General features: G+C 45.3%; 1 protein-coding gene across 2 annotated transcripts in view; it reads left to right on the top strand.

The window, feature by feature from the left end:
• Positions 1-23,497, top strand: part of CSK (C-terminal Src kinase) — a 624,490-nt gene that overhangs the window by 407,853 nt on the left and 193,140 nt on the right. For both annotated transcript variants that reach the window (XM_086959340.1, XM_086959339.1), the window contains exon 7: positions 1,150-1,369. In XM_086959340.1, coding sequence (XP_086815466.1) covers positions 1,150-1,369 — 220 coding nt within the window. The remainder of the gene's footprint in view (positions 1-1,149; positions 1,370-23,497) is intronic.

Raw genomic sequence — 23,497 nt, 5'->3', positions numbered from 1 at the left:
GCCCACTGCTGCATGACGTCAAAAAAGGGGCGGAGCTTAAAAAAAAACACAGGAACGCCCATGAATCTGCTCCGAGAAGTATTGCCACATCTCTCTTCCAATGGCTAGCCTCCATTTATGGAGCTAGCCAATGGAAGAGCGAGGCGGGTTCAACCCCAGTACTGGAGATCAAAATTTCTCGGCTGCGCGACACTGCTGCGCAGTGTATGCTAGGCCGAGACCTAATGAGCACGCAAACTGACTTTCTTGTTAACGGAACCTCTTCCATGTAAACTGTTCTCCCCAGTCCACTGAGTTGCTAGTTTATGGCCACTAGCAAGTTTGTTTTGAAATTGCTAGTGCCGAGATAATTGTGCCTACTAATCCTTGTGTGTACTCAAGAGAATATGAAATTATCACCACTTTTTAAAAGTACCTGTACTAAAATACAAATGGGTGTTGGAGAAAGTACTTATATCTAGGGGACGCTATAATTTAATTCTAACCACCAACAGTCATTATCTAAGAAAAATGTATTCAATTTGTAAAGCACAGCTCTATCCGTTTTTGTGTAAGTTTTAAAGCTGGCTGTTCCATACATCAAACTCTTACTCTACAATCTTTAAAACGATTTGGCATAAAATAATTCAGCATCCACTACAAGTAAATGGATGTTGTGGTTGAGGAAACTACATTTTTGTAGTGTGAGAAAGTGTCAATGCTGTACCAGCTCTGGACTCTTTGCCCTTAACTCATACCAGCTTGGATGCTCGATTTTATATTGTGGTATTAAAGTGAATTCCTGGAGTGTCGCCCTCTTAGGCTTGGAATTATACTTAAAACTGATAATAATGAACCAGCAGAAGCGGTCCGTCCGAAACAGTGAGTACGTTCTGAGATTCTGAAGGAAGCAATAATTCTAGATAAGCAAGGATATATACGGAGTGTGTGTGTGTCAAAATATGGCATGCTTGATTGACTTGGAAGTCATTATCTTAAGTTATATTCCATGTGTTTGTTTCCGCAGCCAGCAACATCTGGTTCTGTCCATCGCTCACCCTTGTCTGGGCTCTGTCTGCATTGAAACAGAATGTCTCCTTACTTGTGCCACCTCCTCACCTGTTTGTGATTTTTGCTTCTTAAATTCTGTCCCTGTGCTTTTCCATGCAGGTGGTTCCATGGGAAGATCACCAGAGAACAGGCTGAACGACTGCTGTACCCACCAGAGACAGGACTATTCCTTGTGCGAGAGAGCACCAACTATCCCGGAGACTACACGCTGTGCGTGAGTTGTGATGGGAAGGTAGAGCACTATCGCATCATTTACAAGGCCAGCAAACTGAGCATCGATGAAGAAGCCTTCTTCGACAACCTCATGCAGCTTGTAGAGGTTAGTTCTTGATAATTTATTTATTTGTGACTTTAGCTGTGTCGCCTCTTAATTGGAAACCTTAGGAATCTGTTCCTGATCATTTTGTTAGCTTTGTTAAAAGATCAACTATTCATGATTAGTCATAGAGTAATTTGTGCAGGTTCTTCAATGGCTCAACATGCATGGTCTTCTCGATTGCTAGACTGGTGGACTATTTATTTAAATACTTCTCTGTGGGGACCCCGTGTAACAGGAAGCCAGTGATCTCTCAAACACAAGTACAGCACTTCCCTACAAACCCAATTCAAGCTTCAGCGGAATACCCATGAACTTTCAGAGAACGAGAGCAGTATAGGTATGTAAAAGAAAGGTAAAAAAAAAAGAACCAGACCGACTAAAGTCATTGAATTTCTAGTTCCAAACACACCTCTGCCTGGTGACTTCTTATTGAAAGCTCCCTTATATAAACCTGCCATCAATGAAGTGACTAACAAGAGCAAGTTTCTTTTTTCAGAGCATTTTTATCCTGCATCATACCCCCTCTTCTACTAGAACATCAGCAAAATCAGGTAGTACTTTGTAAAATTCCCCTCACACTGCCGGCATTCTCCACTCTAGAATGTAATTATATTAGAGTGGATAATGTTGGCAATTCAGAATACAGATAGTTTGTCGTGTCATTTTGGGAGGTGAAGGCGGCGGAGAGGACCCTGCTTGTCTGTGTGGCAGCTCCTGTTACTTTATGAAATTAATAAAATCATCCTTACTCACATTACCTCATCTATGCTTTCTTTATGATGCCTGCTCCAACCACTAGATTTTATCTGGGGATGATTGAAGCCGTTAACAAACCCACGCATCTCTGGAGGATCCTGTGCTTTGTCACATAGGGTGTGGAGCCGTAGTGGTAGTCGACCGACCGTCCGACCCATATACGCCGCTGACCCTGTCATCATTTCGGCAGCTTCTGGTCCTGGGGAACCTGGCCTGGCAGTTTGGGCTGGACTGTACCCAGAAGGAGCAGGGTCAAGACTTTGATTTGTATATGGCTGGGTCCAAACTGGGGTGGCGTTGTTGGCAAAACACGATGGATTAAGCCCAAATCTGAGACTGGGGGCTAATGTTTGCCTTGATCAGCATTCTGCCCATCATATGTTTTTTGCTTTTATCATGCTATGTGGGAAAAGTGTGCCCAGGTATTGGTCCCATGCTCACTGTGTCACTAGATTCAAGCTAAACTGGCTGATAAGGGGTGATACCCCAAAACCAGTTTTAGGATGCTTGTTTCCGGTCCAGGGAGAATCTGGCCTCGCAGTTTGGGCCAGACTTTTCCCATGAGGAGTAGGGTCAAATTGGTTCTTTTTCATTTGGGCACCAGACCATTCTTGTGGCACAGAGGTGCAGCATGGCATTCCGTTCCACGCTCACCCTCCCTGTGCGTGGTTGCAAACACTCCTTCTCCAGGCACAAGACGTCTATACACACTACCATCTGTCCTGCCTCGTGAAGCCGCTTAGATAGTGCCAGTGCAGGAAGCGCACTACCTGTTGTGCGTCCACCATTCAGGGTCAGTCAACACCGTTTTGACGCACTACTGCAGTTAACCTACATCTTCTGAAGATTGCTGTACTTTCCGGAACTGTTTTTATTTAATTGAAGTCACACTCGGTTGACTATAGCAGTGACACACACCACACATACTCTAGTCTGCATTAACTGTGACATGCACACCAGCATTTACGAGCCAGTCTCAGTGTGTCTCATCTTGGAGATGCATATTGCGGTGACAAGCACACCATGCACCATATTTTAACTTTTCTGTTCAGATGTAACACATGTACAACAATTTTTTCAAGCTACTTAGAGTTTAAAAAGTATAGGTAGATTGCGGTGACAAGCACACCTTCTGTGACACTGTTGTTCAAATTTGTCATTTGTTCTGAACCTGTATCTTTGAATGACACTTCTACATTTTGTCTGACCACAGTGTTAACATAGTTACCATAGTAATGGAAAAATCTGATTTTGTCAGACTGGATCCAGAAGATTTTTCTTTGAGCAATACCCTTGCATGCCAGAGGGTACGTCGATCTGCTCTGCGTGATGTCTGCCCAATTGTGACGTTCATATCACTTGTAATGAACCACCTCGGTGTGCTGATGTCAGTCTTTTCTTTCAGCACCAGTCACCGCAGATCCATAAAGAGAGCTACCCTCTGTCACTTATAGACAGGCTTTTTTCGACATGGTGTACCTCTTTTTCAGTGTGCCGGTTTTTCCCATGTAAATAAAACCTGTGGGTTCAAACCGTGCGGCGCTTGTCACCATGCCATGTCAGTGAGGGACCCAGACCTGCTTTTTCGGTCTCGACTACAGCATTGCTTGAGCAATGCTTGTTTGTCGAGATTATAGCAAGGCTTTCAAAAGTCAACCCAAAACTGCGAATTGGGTACTGTTCATGTGAGCCAGGCGCGTGCACATCGCCAGCCACATCCTCTGCATCAGACTTCAAAGAAAGCCGCTCCCCGCCACCCAATGCCGCTTCCCCGCCCCCACCACGCAATGCCGAGAGCTTGTTCATTACTGCAAGCTGCCTTTACGATCATCTTGTGTGTTTGCCATGCGCTGATTAAACTGAACTGCCTTTCACCTGTTTGTGCCTGCTGTCTGCCATGTCACACGAGTTGTGTAATTTTTACTGGTCTGCTTAACCTTCTTCTTACCTTGTTTTTACATTTACAGCAAGCTGTCCATTACGCTCGCCTCACACGTATGCCTCGAACTGCTTCATTAGTGCTCGTGCCTGCCGTCTGCCACGCTCTCCATTATTGTTTAACACCGCGAGCCCTTCCATCTCATCTTGGAGCTCGCGCTACGTTTCACTGCATATTTGCCCGTGCCATTCTCCTGCATTGTTCTTTAGAGCCTGCGCTCTGTGCGACCGCCAGAGATAATGCGTCTTCTCACGGGCGCGTCTGATTTATCACTCTGCCTGTGTTGCGAGATCATCGTGATATACTTCTGCCAGCAATTTTGTTTTCTTCTAAAGATTAAAGTGTTGTGGCCACTCACATAGTAAAGCAGCACTTAACTCTTGCTGTTCACCCTGGCTTCCTCAGTTATTTCTTCCTCATTACCTCGCTCTCATCAACACCATAGAGCGTGAAATCACTCTCAGAGACAGTCTTTCTTATTAAACACTGCCACCCTGTGGCCACCACTGGCATTTAGTTTTAATTTGTTCACCCTGTTGCTCTCCAGAGATTTAATCTCAACACTCTTATTAGGGCTCGCCTATTATATCCCGCAGGGATATAATAGGCGAGCCCTATAGGGGCTAAACTGAGAGCTTAAACTAAGCTCTCAAAAGCGGATTTTCACAAGTGCACGTGCTCGTGCACGAGCTTGCTCGAACCTTTCGCCTGCCTCGCATCATTGTGTTGCTTTGCGCTCGGCCTCAGGCCGGCATTTCTCCTCCCCTAATTATTCACTGCATGGCCGGCCGACACATCAAAGGCTGCTGCTCCCCATGCGTCTCGTTACCCTTCCTCCCTTGTTGTGTTTTCACACTTAACTTCTGGGCATCAATCCCTCCCTCCTCCAAGCAAGAAACAGGACGGGCAGAACAATTGCTTCCACTGTAGCAACTTCCTCTATCTTCTAAAGCACATCAGGTCATCTAACGTTTCATGCTTGCGCTATGTTACACTGCTTGAGACCTGAGCTGTCTGTTGCAATTTCCCACCTCCAGCTCGTCCCATGACTCCCTCCTCTTAAGCACCGCGGCACCCGGCCACCCTTCGCTACCCTCCGCCACCCCTAACTCCCCGACGGCACAGCCAGCGGTCTTTCTCTCACACTTCAGACTGCCCGTTTGCAGCACGCTTTATAACTAGGCGGGGACATTCACAGGCTCTCTTACATCCAAAGTTGCCAATTGATTAAGTTAATTCCACATCTCCATCCCCGTGAAACTTAAAAGCAGCATATTTTCAATAGATTTTTACAGCCATTTCAACTTTAAAGCTCCATTCCCCCATAGGGTGCCCTCCCGCCACCAAACACAGGCTGCCCATTGAACTCTCTACCCCCACCCCTGCTGCCAGGTTAAGTAGTTCATCAGCGGCCGGGTTCAGACTCTTCAGACCCCCACTACCTGCGGTTTCACTAAAGAGACTTTGTGCTGACTTTTCTTTAAAAAAAGCAAACAAATACGTGGTTTAATCCAACCCCTACAAGCCCTTTAAAAACACTCCGTATTTACATTTTAGTTACAGGCATTTGCTTATAGCACACAACAATGCGTGTCATACTGAATATTTGTTCACTGAAAGCTAATTGCATTCACTGTCTGCGCCTGCTGAGAGCTAGAATAGTTTCTTCAAACAGTGCAGTTCTTTGTCCTGGCAGTTGTCTGTATCATTTTATTAATCACATAATACGGAAATGTATTTCGCCGACCACTCCTTCATTTAATGCAGTGCGGAATAGGTATTGTCAAACCTATTCCTCTCTGATTTAGTAATTCGATATTACCAAATATAAACACACCATCTGATGCGTACAAAGCCACCAGCCTCCATCCCACAGGCATTTGAAGCTTCCCCCAGCGTGCACTCTGCCTCAGGCTGGCATTTCTCCTCCCCTAATTATTCACTTCCCACGGCCGCCCGGCACATCAAAGGCAGCTGCTCCCCGTGTGTCTCGTCACCCTTACTCTCCCCTATTCTTCCCTTCTTGCCTCTGACCACAGCAATGCCGAGGGCTTGTCTCTGAACTGACTTTTGTCCGCAGTCCGGAACAATCGCCCAGTCGAGATCTTAACTCACGTTTCCAGACAAGTGCATTTTTTGCCTTATACATCCCGACTACCTGTCCCTTGCACTCGGTCTCTGCTATTTTTACAATGTTCAGTTCCATCACTTTCCCCTTCGTGTCATCTAACGTTTCATGCTTGCGCTATGTTACACTGCTTGAGACCTGAGCTGTCTGTTGCAATTTCCTACCTCCAGCCCGTCCCATGACTCCCTCCTCTTAAGCACTGCGGCACCCGGCCACCCTTCGCTACCCTACGCCACCCCTAGCTCCCCGACGGCCACAGCCACACTGGCACTTCGTCAAGCCTTGTTAAAGCTGTGTTCCAATGGAGTAATTCCTAACTGCAAAAATCCAAGGTAATTATACGGCTTGTGTGACTGCAACCACACCACCAAATGATTACGCAGATACCAACATGCATGTAGGGTCAGGAACACATAAACAAGATTTTATCTGACACAACACAAATGTTTCTGACACTGTCAGTTCAGATCTCAGCTTCATTTAAACTGCAGTGTGTCTCAAAATAAAAGCAGCCAAAACCCTATTCACTGATCAGCTACGTTGATCTTATCTGAACAAAGCAAGCAGGAAGTATTTTGAGAGCAAAAGGAATGTATTTTGTGCAGCACGACTATTTCCTTTTCTTTGGCTTCTGCCCCATCTATTAAAGAACAGAAAATATTCGACAGTCTCATTGTCTTTCTTGTGTCTGTCTGCAAGCTCGTCAACAAGAAATCGTATTTTCTTTTTTACTTTTGAGGCTTTTGTAAAAAAAAAAATCTTTTTTTTTTTCTTGGACTTCTAGCAGAATCAAGAGGTTACCTCCTGCTTCAAGTTGCTAGAAAAATGTCTGTCACCTGCCATGTTCAGAACCATGTGGGATACAAAATCATTAAAATCTAAAGTGATACATTGTGATTGAGCACAACAAATGTAGGGGTTGGCAAGTAAGCTCATCCGGTTTTTCTTTAAATATTTTTAATAATCTTCTTTTCCCCAGTAGCATCTGATTCCATTGAGACATTATAATTTATACCAATCTTCTCAATGGCTTCCCCTGTGAGAATGCCTTTCCCATTGAACTGTTACAACAGAACAACCACCCCAACTGCACTTTTCCATTAGCACCACCTGCCCTATGATCAAGCTGACAGGTGTCTAGAGTTGCAAAAGGTTTTGTCGATCACCATAAAATGGTGATTGTAGCTACTTTGATAACAATACTCAAACAAATGTAGTACTCTCAATTTCAGAGGACAAGAGACTTCTCTACAGGCTTTTCCACCACACCCACAGGGCCTGGCGTTACGATGAGATATCTCAAAATGCTGGTTTGAACCTGTGGTTTATGTTTCTGAGAATGAGTGCATGTCTGTCTCCTTGCTCTGTGTCTATCGGTGTTATTTGTGAGCCTTCATGTATACATGTGATAGGACTAGTTTTTTTCTTGCCTTCTGCTCCCCTGATTTTACTAATTTTTTGTGCCTTCTGCTCCTCTGATTGTACTCGTTTTTCGTGCCTTCGGCTCCCCTGATTGTACTCGTTTTTTTCTTGCCTTCTGCTCCCCTGATTGTACTCATTTTTTGTGCCTTCTGCTCCTCTGATTGTACTAGTTTTTCGTGCCTTCTGGTCCCCTGATTGCACTCGTTTTTTTTCTTGCCTTCGGCACCCCCACTCCATCCATCCATCCCCCCACTCCATCCATCCATCCCCCCACTCCATCCATCCATCCATCCATCCCCTCACTCCACTCCATCCATCCCCTCCATCCATCCATCCATCCCCTCCATCCATCCACTCCATCCATCCCCTCACTCCATCCCACCACTCCATCCATCCCCCACTCCATCCATCCACCCCCCACTCCATCCATCCATCCCCCACTCCACCCATCCCCCACTCCACCCATCCATCCCCCACTCCACCCATCCATCCCCCACTCCACCCATCCATCCCCCACTCCATCCATCCATCCCCCACTCCATCCATCCATCCCCCACTCCATCCATCCATCCCTCCACTCCATCCATCCATCCCTCCACTCCACCCATCCATCCCTCCACTCCATCCATCCCTCCACTCCATCCATCCATCCCCCCACTCCATCCATCCATCCATCCTCCCACTCCATCCATCCCCCCACTCCATCCATCCCCCCACTCCATCCATCCATCCCCCCACTCCATCCATCCCATTCCATCCATCCATCCCACTCCATCCATCCCATTCCATCCATCCCATTCCATCCATCCATCCCCCCACTCCATCCATCCCCCCACTCCATCCATCCATCCCCCCACTCCATCCATCCATCCCCCCACTCCATCCATCCATCCCACTCCATCCATCCATCCCCCCACTCCATCCATCCATCCCCCCACTCCATCCTTCCATCCCCCCACTCCATCCTTCCATCCCCCCACTCCATCCTTCCATCTCCATCCCCCCACTCGATCCTTCCATCTCCATCCCCCCACTCGATTCTTCCATCTCCATCCCCCCACTCGATCCTTCCATCTCCATCCTCCCCACTCCATCCATCTCCATCCCCCCACTCCATCCATCCATCTCCATCCATCCATCCCCCCATCCATCCCTCCCACTCCATCCCTCCCACTCCATCCCTCCCACTCCATCCATCCATCCATCCATCCATCCCACTCCATCCATCCCACTCCATCCATCCATTTCCCCCACTCCATCCATCCCCCTACTCCATCCATCCATCCCCCACTCCATCCATCCCTGCACTCCATCCATCCATCCCCCCACTCCATCCATCCATCCCCGCACTCCATCCATCCATCCCCGCACTCCATCCATCCGTTCCCCTGGCTCCATCCATCCCTCCCCGCCCCACACTCCATACCTCCCCCGCCCCACACTCCATCCCTCCCCCGCCCCACACTCCATCCCTCCCCCGCCCCACACTCCATCCCTCCCCCGCCCCACACTCCATCCCTCCCCCGCCCCACACTCCATCCCTCCCCCCACCCCACACTCCAGCCCTCCCCCGCCCCACACTCCATCCCTCTCCCGCCCCACACTCCATCCCTCTCCCGCCCCACACTCCATCCCTCTCCCGCCCCACACTCCATCCCTCCCCCGCCCCACACTCCATCCCTCCCCCGCCCCACACTCCATCCCTCCCCCGCCCAACACTCCATCCCTCACCCACACTCCATCCCTCGACCTCTTGCCCTGCTTCTATCTCTCACCCTGCCTCTATCTCTCGCCCTCCCTCTATCTATCTTTCGCCCTCCCTCTATCTATCTCCCTCACTATCCATCGCATCACCACAGCATCACTCAGGGGCACTACAACATCACTATGCGCTACCACAGCATCACTGAACGCCACAGCATCACTCGCCGCCGCCACATCATTCAGAGCCACCACAGCATCAATCTGTGCAACCATTCAACAACAACTGATTCAAATATGTTCTCTCAATGTTTCAAACTTTATTACAAATGTCACAAAAAAGTTTAATATTTCACTTCTGTTCTTGTATTGTAATCACAATAAAATACAGTAAACATAATCTTCCAAAAAGTTATTTGCAAAAGTTTAAGCTATTGCCATTATAAATTACAATAACTTTTATTTAAGTATTAATTATTGAAAAAAATACAACCCATTGTTATTTTTAATATTAATACATCTAAGTCATGTAAATACATCACATATTGCATTACAGATGTTATAGGTGTCACGTTTGCAAAAGTTAACACTATTGGCATTGTAAATGACAAAGTTATTAGTTTCGCTATTTTCAAAACAAAAACATAAATAAAAAAATTGTCATTTACAATACTAATACCTCTAACTTTACTAATGCGAGACCTATTGCATTGCAAATGCTTGTTTAATTATTGTTCGCTATTGGCTTTGCACTTTCCTTCCCAATGTAAATGTACATGGATAACATACAGGTGCTTACCCACAAAAACCACTTGCTTGTTTACCCAAAAACTCTACCTGTCCGGAGGATCCGTTTAGGTTGGCTCGCAGTCAGACGCTGCCTAAATTACAAATCCCCAGACCTAGGGTTCTAGCAATGTTTTTTTCCTATTCTGTTCATCACCGGCCTAGAACATCTCAGATTTTGTTAACCAGTAACAACTATTTGTCAGACTTTATTTTCAAAGTGATATTTTTAGGGCTTTTGTATTACATTTTGCTTCTAATCTTTTGATTATAGTTTTGTTGCACTTTAATTTGTGGTCAAATGTAACACTTTTTCATACAACTGCTGGAGTTTTAGTGCACAGAACCCCTGCTACCGCTCGAGGTGACAGTGTGCTTTTTGATAGTCATGAATAAAATACATGAATAAATATGCTGATAGTGAGTATGTACCCGTCAGTTTGTCCACGTGGGCTGGGTGTTTAGCCCTGATATGCAGCATGAATGGTACAGAGAACTCACCCCTACTAGGCAGGTTACTTCTGGATACGGGCACATCTGTGAAATGTGTTGCAATCTTCATATGATGCTAAACTGGGGCTCAAAATGCTGAAGGGATCTGTAGAATATGGAACACTGTTGGACATCTTTTTCAATCTGGCCCTTTTTAGGTCAGGCTTGTTTCCTTTATTTTCATTCCCCTTCTCCTTTCAGGCCGTCTCATCCATTTTTGCCTCTTCACCATCACTCCTCTTTCCTGATGGTCATTCCTATTTTTCCATTCCCCTCTTTTCTATTTTCTTTCTGCCCCCTCTCCCTTCTGCGTTTTACAGTTTCTATGTTGTCTTCTAGCCTCTATTTCAGTTATGCACCTCATCCCTCCATCCCCCCGCCTCTCCCATATCCCACGCATCCTCCCCTCCCCTGATGTCTACCCCTTTTCCTCACACCCCCTTGACACTTCATCCTCTATCTTTCTATCGCCCGCACTCTTATCTATCGCCCGCACTCTTATCTATCGCCCTCACTCTTATGTATCGCCCTCACTCTTATGTATCGCCCTCACTCTTATGTATCGCCCTCACTCTTATCTATCGCCCTCACTCTTATCTATCGCCCTCACTCTTGTAAATGTAAATGTATTGCGACTTACATAGCGCACGTATCACCCGAAGGCATCAAGGCGCTTGCCTTGGGAACCCGTCCTGGCTTTTTCCCTGTGGGAGAACCCCTACTGGGCATCCCCAAGGTGAAAGCCAGGCATCCCGCGGCGGGTGGGCCGCCGTAGTGGAGATTAAGCAAGCTATTGCCCATAGTTGCAGCGTGGAACCCCATGATTAGAGGAGGCACTGAGGCGAGAATTATCGAGTCCGTGGACATTATTGGGCTCAGGACCCTGCCGCGTCGGGAATTGAACCCTGGTCCCGGGCCAGACCTCTGCATCAGGGTCTGCCGCTCTAATCATTGAGCCACACTCCTCCACTCTTACCTATCGCCCTCACTCTTACCTATCGCCCTCACTCTTACCTATCGCCCTCACTCTTACCTATCGCCCTCACTCTTACCTATCGCCCTCACTCTTACCTATCGCCCTCACTCTTATCTATCGCACCACCACAGCATCACTCGGGGGCACCACAACATCACTATGCGCTACCACAGCATCATAGAACACCACAGTATCACTCGTCGCCACCACAATATCACTCAGCGCCACCACAGCATCAATCGTTGCAACCATTCAACAACTACTGGTTCAAATATGTTCTCTCAATGTTTCAAGCTTTATTACAAATGTCACAAAAATATGTTAATATTTCACTTCTGTTCTTGGATTTTCGTCACAATAAAATACACTGAACCTAATCTTCACAAAAGTTATTTACAAAAGTGTAAGCTATTGCCATTATAAATTACAATAACTTTTATTCAAGTATTAATTATTTAAAAAAATTAAAAGCCATTGTTATTTGTAATATCAATGCATCTAAGTCACGGAAATACAACACATATTGCATTACAAATGCTATTGGTGTCACATTTGCGAAAGTTAAAACTATTGGCATTGTAAATGACAAAGCTATTAATTTCGCTATTTTCAAAACCAACACATAAATAAAAAATGTGACATTTACAATACCAATAGCTCAAACTTTCCTAATGCGAGACCTATTGCATTGAAAATGCTTGTTTCTGGTGCCTGGAGCGTGACCACGACTCGCGACCGGAGGTGGGACTGCAGACAAGTGTAGGTCAGGTAGTCCTGGAGAACTGAGCAGCCAAAAAGGCTTCCCTGTGTACTTAATTGACCATGCAATAGTGCATGGTAAACGGCTCCATTTAGCATAAAATAGCGTGCCATGTGTTGATATGTTCCACTTGAACAAAGATATTTAATATTTTTTTTAAAAATTCTTTGGTCGTCCTTGCATTGTGTGAGAACCTCAGATCGAGTCTTGGCAGTGATCAGTACTGGTTTAGGCTTAATCAGCAAGAGAACACCAAGAACCAACCATTGGACACTGTTTGTGAGAAATCGGAACTCTAAGATGGGTGCCGATTTCCAAAACGGGTTGATGGTCTAGTTTATTTGCCCACAGGTGCGGAGCGGTTAGGTGATGCGCGAGAGCGAGGAATACTGCGCACTTCACTAAAATTATTTCAGAGATCGCACTGTTGTGAAGAGTCTCCGTGTATTTAGGCCAGAAGGACTATTCCGTCTGGAATTTCGTCCGGTATTTGTTTTCCGAACTTGACCGGGAGTAGTAAGATCGGCTCTGAATCGGCTTAGTGACCTGAAAGACGGAAAGAAGTCTTCCAGAAACATTGCTACATCTCTTAGCTGTGACAAGAACGGTTGTTCTGAGGTTCAACCCGACGATTACTGAGCAGAGCATAAGAGAGGAGAAACAGAGCTAAGTGACCACAAGATTCATAGACGTATATCACGATAATGTTCAATGTTAAAAAACTGTAGAAATTTAAATACCTACCTGTAGTCAATCTGAAGGAAGAATGACTTAGAACTCTGTAAGGGAAAAGAAAAGAAAGTTTATTAATAGTTCTTTATCGAAGCAATTCAAAAGGTATTTTAATAGATAACATAAGTATAAGGAGAAAGTTAAAAGTCTTAACCAAAGATATCTACGCAAATAAGAAGTTAAGAATATAGTCGAGAAAAGGACATAAGTTAAAGAAAACAGTAAGAGAAGTAAGTTGAACATTACACTAGAAATAAGTACTGTGAAATTAAATAAGGAAGGTTTAGAGTTAATAAGATAATTCTTATATTATAGATTCACCAAAACAGTGAGCAGATAAGCAATAGAAAGAAAAGACATAACAGGAAAATTAGAAGAGAAGCACAGATCTTGGAAACTAAGAGTAAGTGTAATGGTGTTAGAATAGAATAGGACTAGAAAGAAAACATTAGAAGTTAAATAATTGTGCTTACCTCTCTAGGTTCTCTGAGAAGGAAAGGTCTGCGGGTCGAACAAGAAAATTAGAAGGAACAAGAGAACAGATTCCAGGACCAGTCTCTTCTTGTTTATTATTTTATCCACTCCCCCTTTCCCCCCTTGGGGTAGTCTGGAGGCTTGGTTTTTCTGACCTCCGGAGTATCTTCGGAAGGGATTTGGGAACTAACATCTCTGTTCCTGTGCAAGTTCTTGGTAAGAAAATATATCGTCTTTAGACCCAATTATATAGAGCCTGACACATTGATGTTAATTGACACAAATGCCAGGATTGTGCCAGCCTTACTTTAAAGCAACAGGGTTGTTTTTTTGAAAAAGCATTATAGTTTCAGACTTTGGTTTCATAGTTTCCATATTTTCATTATACAATCGCTAAATCCACCCCTCTCCTTTCTGGAAGAGTCTGTTGAACCACCTATCAAGTGGAAATTTTGGTTTGATGCATTTGAAACCAACTTGGGTGCTATTGGGCAATCCTGTTTCATGCCTGAGAGAAAGAAATGTATATTGCTACATTATCTAGGATTTGAGGGGGACTGTTTTCAAATATCTACCAGAGGCTGAACTGGGTGAAGGGAAGGGGGCGTTGTGAATGAATATATGGAGGCAGTAAGGAACCTATCAAAGAGGATTGTTACTCACCCTAGTTTGGTGGTGATGCGTCACAAGTTTCTCATTAGAAAACAACTTCCTGGTGAGAATGCCGGTACCTTTGTGTCTGCACTGAGAAGGTTCAGGCTGAGTGTCAGTTAAATAATTTGTGGATGATTTGGAAAAAGAATTGGAAGTCTTTGTATGAAAAGTGGATTATTGAATCTGTACAGTTTTCCATATAGTTGTCACCACTGGTAGTTGCAAGGAAGCATGGTGGCGAATTTAGGGTTTGTGTAGATTTGAGGTGTCTAAACAAAGCTGTTTGGGAGGACTCGCACCCCTTACACCAAATACCAGAACTACTCTCTCTCTGGGGCAAAAGTTTTTACTAAATTGGATTCAGCCTCTGTCTACCGCCAGGTTGTTTTGGAACCGGGGTCAAGACACTACATGGCTTTTATCTCTCCCATAGGTGACTGGAAATGTGTGGGGCAGCTGCCAAATCGGCTGACTCCGGAGCACGGGGCTCACGGTTCGATCCCCGGTGCCACCAGCAGCTCAGCATCAACTGACTCTGGGCAATAACTCACTTAATCTCCCAGACAGCCCCCCAGGCTTGGATATCCTTATGGATGACAAGTTTGCGCTTTACAAATGTGAAATTAATTAATTAATAGGCACCTTCCAATACTGCAGGGTGCCTTTTTGGTTTGGCCTCTCCGGCATTGGTGTTTCTGAGAATCATGCACCGCTTCCTACATGGGATAAATGATATTGCTGCATTTCACGATGATGATCTCATCTTTGCATCAAGAGGAATAACATGATGCCATACTTTAATATGTGCTTATGACTCTTCAAGAGAAAGGTGTTGTCCTTTAAATTGAGAAGTGTCAGTTCTCCAAATCAAAAGTGGAATATTTGGGGCATCTACTTTCAGTGGAAAGAATCAAACCTAGACCTGGGGTGGTGCAGGCAATAATTGATACTCCAGCACCCATGGATGAAGCGGGCCTAAAACTTTTTATGGATATGTGTGATTTTTAGTCTCGTTTCATACCAGACTATGCCACCCATATTAAGCCACACAGTGTTACGTAAAAAAGATTTAAGCTTTGTTTGGGATGATCTTTGTCAAGCATCTTTTGAGTGGATCAACAAGCAGCTGGTGAGTTCCAAGATATTTAAGCTTTTCAGTCATAACTTGACGTGTTGCATATTGGTTGGTGAAAGTAATTATGGTGTGTGCGCTATTCTCGCTCATTCTGGAACATACTAACAGTTCTGTTTCCTGAGTGCACATGGAATCTGAAATTAACTTCTCCACTATTGAAAAACAATTGTTGGTATGTTGGTGGGCCATTCAAACATTCAAACCGTTTTTGTCGGGTCCTAGTGGGGAAAGAATGAAAGACCAAACACAACGCATTGCCCCGACTCGCTACCAGGTTGCTCCAATTTCAGTTTGACGTGGTGCACATACATGGAGCACAGAATGTTAGGGCAGTTATCTGTGCAGATTTGCCGTTCGTGGTGAGTGTGATGAGGAACATGAGGATTCAACTGAAGAAAGCTGTTTGATTGTTTCTGTGGACACAGAAGACTGTGTGCCGTCTGAGGCTGAATGGAAGGCAAAACTGTTGCTTGATGAGATTCTCAAACAGGTCATGGTGTAAGTAAGGAATGGATGGCCTACAGAGAAAGCGGTGGAACAGTTATGTCAGCCATTTTGGAAAATGAATGATGAGCTGTCAGTTGAAGATGGGTTGTTGATGAGAGGAGAGAAATTAGTGCACCTTCTGGGATTAGGCACAGAATTATCAGGACAGCCCATAAATGGCATCTGAGGCGTATGTTCACCATACAACGCATACACGAACATTCTGGTGACTGGCCATAAGACGGTAGGATGATCAGTTTGGTTGGAAGTGCGTAATTTGTTAGTCAGCAGGAAAATATTTGGTTGTGAGGAAGCCCTCTTTGCAGCCCATTGAGTGTCCTGGCAAAGCGTGGGAAAAAGTGGGGATTGACTTGGTCGGACCTTTCAGTGTCTTACCTGCTCATTCATGTTTTGCTCTTGTGTTGATAGACTTTTATTCTAAATGGCCGGAAATCAAGTTGGTGGCTGAACCCAGCGCTAAAGCAGTCATTGAATTCTTAAAGGATGTTTTCCTTCATCAGGATTTTTCTCAGTTTCTTGTGTCATACAATGGAGTTCAGTTAGTAAATGAAGAAGTCAAGGAATTTTTGAGGTCTGGGAATATTGTGCTCCTCAAAACGGCTCTATATTATCCCCAGGCCAGTGGTCAAGTTGAGTTCATGAATTGTGTGCGTACAGTGGGCAGTTGCGAATACGTTCATCGTGAGCAATGTGTTACGCAGTATGCCTTGGTTTTATCCTACCAGCCCCCATTCTTCAACGCTGGTGTCACAGTTTGGGCTTTTGATGGGAAGACTTTCCGCAACAAAAGGTTGTCCTGGTTAAATGAGCAAGTGGGTCAAGCAAGATGTGTCATTGAAATAAGTTGCGAGCCTAAGGTAACTTAGGCTAAAGCTAAACAGAATGAAGCTTTTGGGCGATGTGGTTCGTATCATAACAGCTGGGTTTGTAAAGAAAGGAGAAGAGAAGTTTGGTGAACCTATGGTCATTGATAAGGTGAATAGGAATGCGACCAGGTCATCATTGGTGAAAATGAGAAAGAGTAGTGAAATACAAAGATTGGTCTAGTCCCGATAAAGGGTCTACCCATCCGTTACAGATAGGTAGTGAGGTCATGTTTTCTTTGTATTTATGTTTCTTGTGTTCTTTTGTTCTATACTATGTTTTTTTTTCATTTCCATTTATGGATTGTTTGTAAAAGAAAGAGTAATGTAATATTCCACCCAGTCTGCCCTCATTCTCCACACTGGAATGTCGTGATTTCAGAATGGATAATGTTGACAATTCAGAATGTGGATGGTTTGTTGAGTCATTTGGGGAGTTAAAGGCTCTGGAGAGGACCCTGTCAGTTTGTGTGGCAGCTCCTGTTACGTTATTAAATTAATAAATCATCCTTATTTACCTTTACTCTTTTCTGTTTCCTATTGTTGCCTGGTTCAACTATTACATACTTATACACAAAACAGATACCCATTTTACTTTCCATTCCTCTTTCTCTACATCTGTTTAACAGCCTTCATCTTACACTTTCATGATATTCTAACTAATATTCATGAAGCATCGAAAAACCCATCCTACAAAATCGACATTCTAGCATCATTAATCATGACATCCCTTCATTGAGATGCTCTGATACCCTACCTCAACATTTACAGTGCCTTCCTTAGCTAGGAAACCTTCCTGGAGGACCACAAAACAGAACCTATTCTCCACTTTTAAAATAAAATCCACCATGGTCTCAACTACCTTGCCATCATCCACCTTCCTTTCACCAGAAAAAATCAGTTACCACCCAGCTACAGCATGGGATCATCAGTGTAAAGCTGTTAGTTATACTAGTCTGGATTCTGACGATGCAGCTCAGAACTAGCTCACTTGCGGGTAGTCCACTTACGGGTTGTAAGCCTGAGCATTTTTCTCCCTCCCGAGGCGGAAGCCGGGAGGTTCTTTGCACTATCCCTTACTCTGCTTCATTTTAGCGTATTGATACTACCTTGTACCCTGCTTGACTGAAAAGGCAGTGTATTTTAAGTAACATTCTGGAGCACTTGTAATTTTATTTTGAAGCTTCTCCTACCTCCTCCGCTACTCGGGCCACTCTCAGCTGAGCATAGACGCTGAGAGATCGGTCCCGAGTAGTCAAAGGGAAACGCGGCGGCCATCTTGGGGGTGAGACGCGCTGTGACGCTCTCTAGTCTATTATAAAAGGGCTACTCTTGTCTCGGCGTCTGTTGTAAGCCTGAGCATTTTTCTCCCTCCTGAGGCGGAAGCCAGGAGGTTCTTTGCACTATCCCTTACTCTGCTTCGTTTTAGCGTATTGATACTAGCTTGTACCCTGCTTGACTGAAAAGGCAGTGTATTTTAACTAGCATTCTGGAGCACTTGTAATTTTATTTTGAAGCTTCTCCTACCTCCTCCGCTACTCGGGCCGCTCTCAGCTGAGCATAGACGCTGAGAGATCGGTCCCGAGTAGTCAAAGGGAAACGCGGCGGCCATCTTGGGGGTGAGACGCGCTGTGACGCTCTCTAGTCTATTATAAAAGGGCTTCTCTTGTCTCTGCGTCTGTTGTAAGCCTGAGCATTTTTCTCCCTCCTGAGGCGGAAGCCAGGAGGTTCTTTGCACTATCCCTTACTCTGCTTCGTTTTAGCGTATTGATACTACCTTGTACCCTGCTTGACTGAAAAGGCAGTGTATTTTAACTAGCATTCTGGAGCACTTGTAATTTTATTTTGAAGCTTCTCCTACCTCCTCCGCTACTCGGGCCGCTCTCAGCTGAGCATAGACGCTGAGAGATCGGTCCCGAGTAGTCAACGGGAAACGCGGCGGCCATCTTGGGGGTGAGACTTGCTGTGACGCGCTCTAGTCTATTATAAAAAGCGACTTCCACTCTCCGCGTAGCGGACGCGATTTGCAGACGCGCCGGAGTCATGCCAGAGTCCTGCCAGTCTGTGCCCGTCAGCGCCAAGGAAGCGCCAAGGGCCACGGGGAATATACGACATAACACAGGTCCCAGTATGTCTAGATCGTTTCTTCTATCTTTGAACAATCCCTCTCCGCACTGCCATGAAACCCTCAAACCCGACACATGGTACGGCTCAATTCACTGCCAACACTGTAAGAAAACCTTCTGGCCAGAGTCAACATACAAAAATAAACCACGATCCACCACTCTACGAGGGGGGCTCATTAACGCCAGATCTATGTGTAAAAATGCACAGCACATTTATGATTTGAATACAGAAAGGAATTTGGATTGGCTCTTCATAACTGAATCGTGGTTAAAATCCTGGTGGAACCCAGACATAGTAGTAGCCCTCCCACAAGGATTTCAAATCCAGCGTCTAGATAGACCAGAACAAAGGGGAGGGGGTCTGGCTATTATTCACCGCGACACCATAACCTGCACTACCTATGAACTATCTGATATAAAGGGAGCAGAGGCTATGGCCTTATGTTTAAATATCCATGATTCCTTGTCATTTTCTGGAGCCTTGGTATATCGCCCCCCGGGGCAACCCCAAGAATTCCTAGAGAGCATAGGGGATGTACTGAGCAATCTTACGCTCAGAGCTGCCCATTTCACATTACTAGGGGATCTAAATTTCCATCTTGATTCCCCTAATGACCCAGGTGTAATGTGTATCATGGAAATAATTAATGTTCTTGGTCTTACCCTGTTGAACAATGAACCCACGCATAGCGCGGGCCATATATTGGACTGTATTTGTTCAAATTTTAACCTGTTGACCTGTAGATCCCCAGTAGTCCAAACTTGGTCAGATCACAAACTTATTCCTTTTGAGGTGACCTTTAACTCACCCCATAATACCCACAGAGATACTAAAATAAGATCTACAGGAGGAAAGAAACCTGATTGGAAAAAAGTCCTCGCCCAACCAAATTTTTTAACAAATGTAACAGACTAAACCTATACTATCTGGCCACACCGCAATAGATAATCAATATTTTTGTGATTGGATTACAACTCTTAGTAACCAACCAGACCTGTTGAAGGAAAAAACTCCAATGGGCAACAGAAACAAAAGAAGTGCTCCCTGGTTCTCCCCCACTTTGAAGAGTGAAGTAGGCAAAGTGAGATCATTAGAGCGCAGATGGCGCAGAAAATATGCGGAAGAAGACCATATGATCTATAAAGCAGCACATAGGCAGTATCATGCTGCTATTAAACTAGCAAAAAAAGCTCACTTCTCAGAGCCATTGCCTCTTCGGGAAATGATCAAAAAGAAATATTCAAGATTGTAAATAGCTTTACTAATCCTAGGGCACTTGCCCAAGATATTCCGCCCTCGCTACCACTGTGCAATTCCATAGCAGATTACTTTGACAACAAAATTCAAGCTATCGTCAAGGAATTTCCACCTCCAACCTTAACTTCAACCCCTACCGAAAACACACTTATAGAAGCAAATGGAATGAACAATCCAAAAAAAACCAATCTTAATGTTTTTGCTCCCATTTCTCTGGAGGAATCACGTCAGGCCATTCTGTCTAGCAAGTCTGGATCACCATTCGATCCGTGTCCTCCCATGTTCTTAAGAGCCCTGGCCAATGAGGTAAATCCCATAGTTAATGGGATTATTAACTCATCATTGGCAACGGCAGAGATTCCATCAGAATGGAAATTAGCCGCGGTTAAACCCCTCCAGAAGAAGCCTCTACCTGACCCTACTATTCTTTCCAACTTAAGGCCCATCTCACTGCTGCTGTTGCTATCTAAATTGACTGAGTCATTTGTCAACAGTCAACTTACTACATATCTAGAAGACGATAACATCCTGCATTCGAATCAGTTGGGATTCAGGTCCAAACATTCGACCGAATCTGCACTCTTATTCTCTGCTGAATCCCTGCGCTCCGCTATGGATCTAGGGAAGAAGGCCGTCTTGATACTACTCGATCTATCGGCGGCCTTCGATACGGTCTCCCACACCATCTTGATTGACCGTCTCCTGAGCGCAGGGATAGGTGGAGTAGTGCTAGACTGGTTCAAAAACTTCCTGAGCCAAAGACGACAAATCCCAGTGCTGGGCCAATTCAGATCTGAGGAAAAACCGATCAAAACAGGGGTACCGCAGGGTTCTATTTTGAGCCCGATACTTTTCAATCTTTATATGGTACCTCTGATTGAGCTAATTTCTTCGTATCAGATCAGCACTATTTCCTACGCTGACGATACGCAGCTCATTCTGGTACTCGACAGGGAGTCACTACAAGCGGAAGATAACCTTAAAACGTGCTTAACAGCGACATTTGAATGGATGAGGACCAATCACTTGAAGTGCAATTCTGGAAAAACAGAAATACTTCCATTTGGCCCGCAAAATCTGTTTTCCCCCAAGCAGTGGTGGCCTGAAGGCGCTAAAGCTCCCCCAAACACTATCTCCTCTGCCCGCAACCTGGGTGTTAAGTTCGACAATGCGCTATCCTTCAAGCAACAAGCCATTGGGGTAGCAAGTACCTGTTTTCATATCATCAGAATGCTAAGGAAGTTTTTCGACCTCCTTCTTCTGTCCACGAGAAAGACGGTAGCGGTGGCACTTATTACATCAAGACTGGACTACTGCAACTGCCTATATGCGGGAGCTAATAAGACCGTGCTACACAGGTTGCAGATGGTCCAGCATGCCGCTGCCCGCCTTGTCCTGGGCTGGCCCAGGAAATCATCGGCCTCGGCCTCACTCCGTGCCCTCCATTGGCTTCCTATCCATAAGCGCCTATTATTTAAAATCTTCATCATTACTTTTAGAGCTTATCACGCACAAGGAACTAGATATCTCTCCAAAAACTTCAAACGGCATCTTCCAACTCGGAATCTGAGATCCTCCCACCTTAACCTGCTAGTTGTTCCAAAATTTAGACTAGCGACCAAAGGTGGAAAATCCATCGTAGTGTTAGGCTCCAGAGCCTGGAACAAACTTCCTCCCGCGCTTCGTCAAATTCCATCAGAATCTCTTTTTAGGAAAGCCTTAAAGACCTGGGTTTTTACGCTTACTGATACTGCCTGCAAGGCTTTGGTGTAAGGTTTATCTGCTTGAGAGTTGTTCCAGCTTACCCTTCTATTCTGGGGTGGCTGACAGCCCAAGATGCTCCTTGGAGTGATAGAATGCGCTATACAAAAGCCATTTTACATTACATTACATTACATTTGAACATTGCTACTGTCATTTCTCGTGCGCAGTGCCACAGTGAGGTGAGAATGGGCAGGAGAGCAGTGTTAGTTCATGGTGTGTGGAGAGGTGCTGGACTGAGCACATCACATGTGCAGCTGCAACCAGTCTTTTTAGGTCTTGTCTGCCGACAGTGCATGCACTGTCACTGTGAGGGGTATTGTTTACCAAAAAGGGGCTTGGAGCCCGCCCATTGCTTATTATTCATTGCCGTCATCATTGTCACCAATATTTGTGGCATCCAAATTTGCCAGCACATGCAGAGCTTCACTTTCTTTTCTTTCTGTGGAGCATGGACCAAGGTAGATTGCTTCATCTTGATGAGTGTCCATCCATTGCTTGCACTGTGATGTAGGTACCATTTCGTCTCCCCCTTACCTTTTTTTTTGCTCTTTCTTCCTCTTCACACCCCCTCTACATGGCGATGCCCCATTCCCCACTCACTCCATTGTTGTTGCCCGCCTGTACCCCCAACACACTTTCCCTTCCTTGCTTGTTGTGCCTTTCCGCCCTCTGTTAGACTCGTTTTTGTGCCTTTCTGCCCTCTGTTAGACGCGTTTTTCCCTTGTTTTTCTGCCCTTATGCCCTCTGTTAGACTCGTTTTTTGTGCCTTTCTGCCCTCTTAGACTCGTTTTTTGTGCCTTTCTGCCCTCTGTAGGACTCGTTTTTCCCTTGGTTTTCTGCCCTTCTGCCGTCTGTTAGACTCGTTTTTTGTGCCTTTCTGCCCTCTGCATCACCACATCATCACTCAGCGCTACCCCAGCATCACTCAGCACCACCACATTATCACTCCGCACCACCACATTATCACTCAGCACCACCACAGCACCACTCAGCAACAAAGAGCCTAGGGGTTATCATCTGCAAAGATCTGTCTATGAAGCCTCAGATTGGCACAGTGGTATCGTCTTGCTTCTTCCATCTTCGTAGAATCGAAAAGATCTCTAGATTCTTAACTACCGAGGCTTTAACCCTTGTCCTTCTGGCCTTGGTCATTTCCCGCATTGACTTTGCCAACTCACTTTATGTTGGCATCCCTTCCTATCAGCTCCGTCGCCTGCAATTGGTACAAAACCAGGCAGCTAGGCTCATTTTTCACCAACCTAGACACCACCATGTTCGTCCCCTGATGAAGAGCCTCCACTGGCTCCCGGTGGCCAAATGCTGCAAATTTAAAGTGGGCTGTACCATCTTCAAAGCCTTGGCCGGTCTTGGCCCAGCTTTCATCTCCTCCTTGATTTACCGCTATCTTCCCTCTCGTGACCTTCACTCCTCTCATTTGTCCCTGCTCACTACCCCCACCTTTAAACAAAAGAAACACGGTGGTCTCAGATTCTCTTTCCTTGCGCCTCATTTTTGGAACTCCCTCCCCTTGGAATTCTGACTAGTAACATCCTATACCCACTTTAGATCCCTTCTAAAGACCCTGTTGTTCTCTCAGGCATATGAGTAAGGTTCTGCCCATCATACATCTGGTGCCCCCCGTTCACAGCGCCATG

The sequence above is a fragment of the Lissotriton vulgaris genome, chromosome 2_2 (genome assembly GCF_964263255.1).
Source record: "Lissotriton vulgaris chromosome 2_2, aLisVul1.2, whole genome shotgun sequence".
Taxonomy (NCBI): Eukaryota; Metazoa; Chordata; class Amphibia; order Caudata; family Salamandridae; genus Lissotriton; species Lissotriton vulgaris.
The sequence above is the reverse complement of the archived record's forward strand: the minus strand, read 5'-3'. Positions and strand labels throughout refer to the sequence as shown.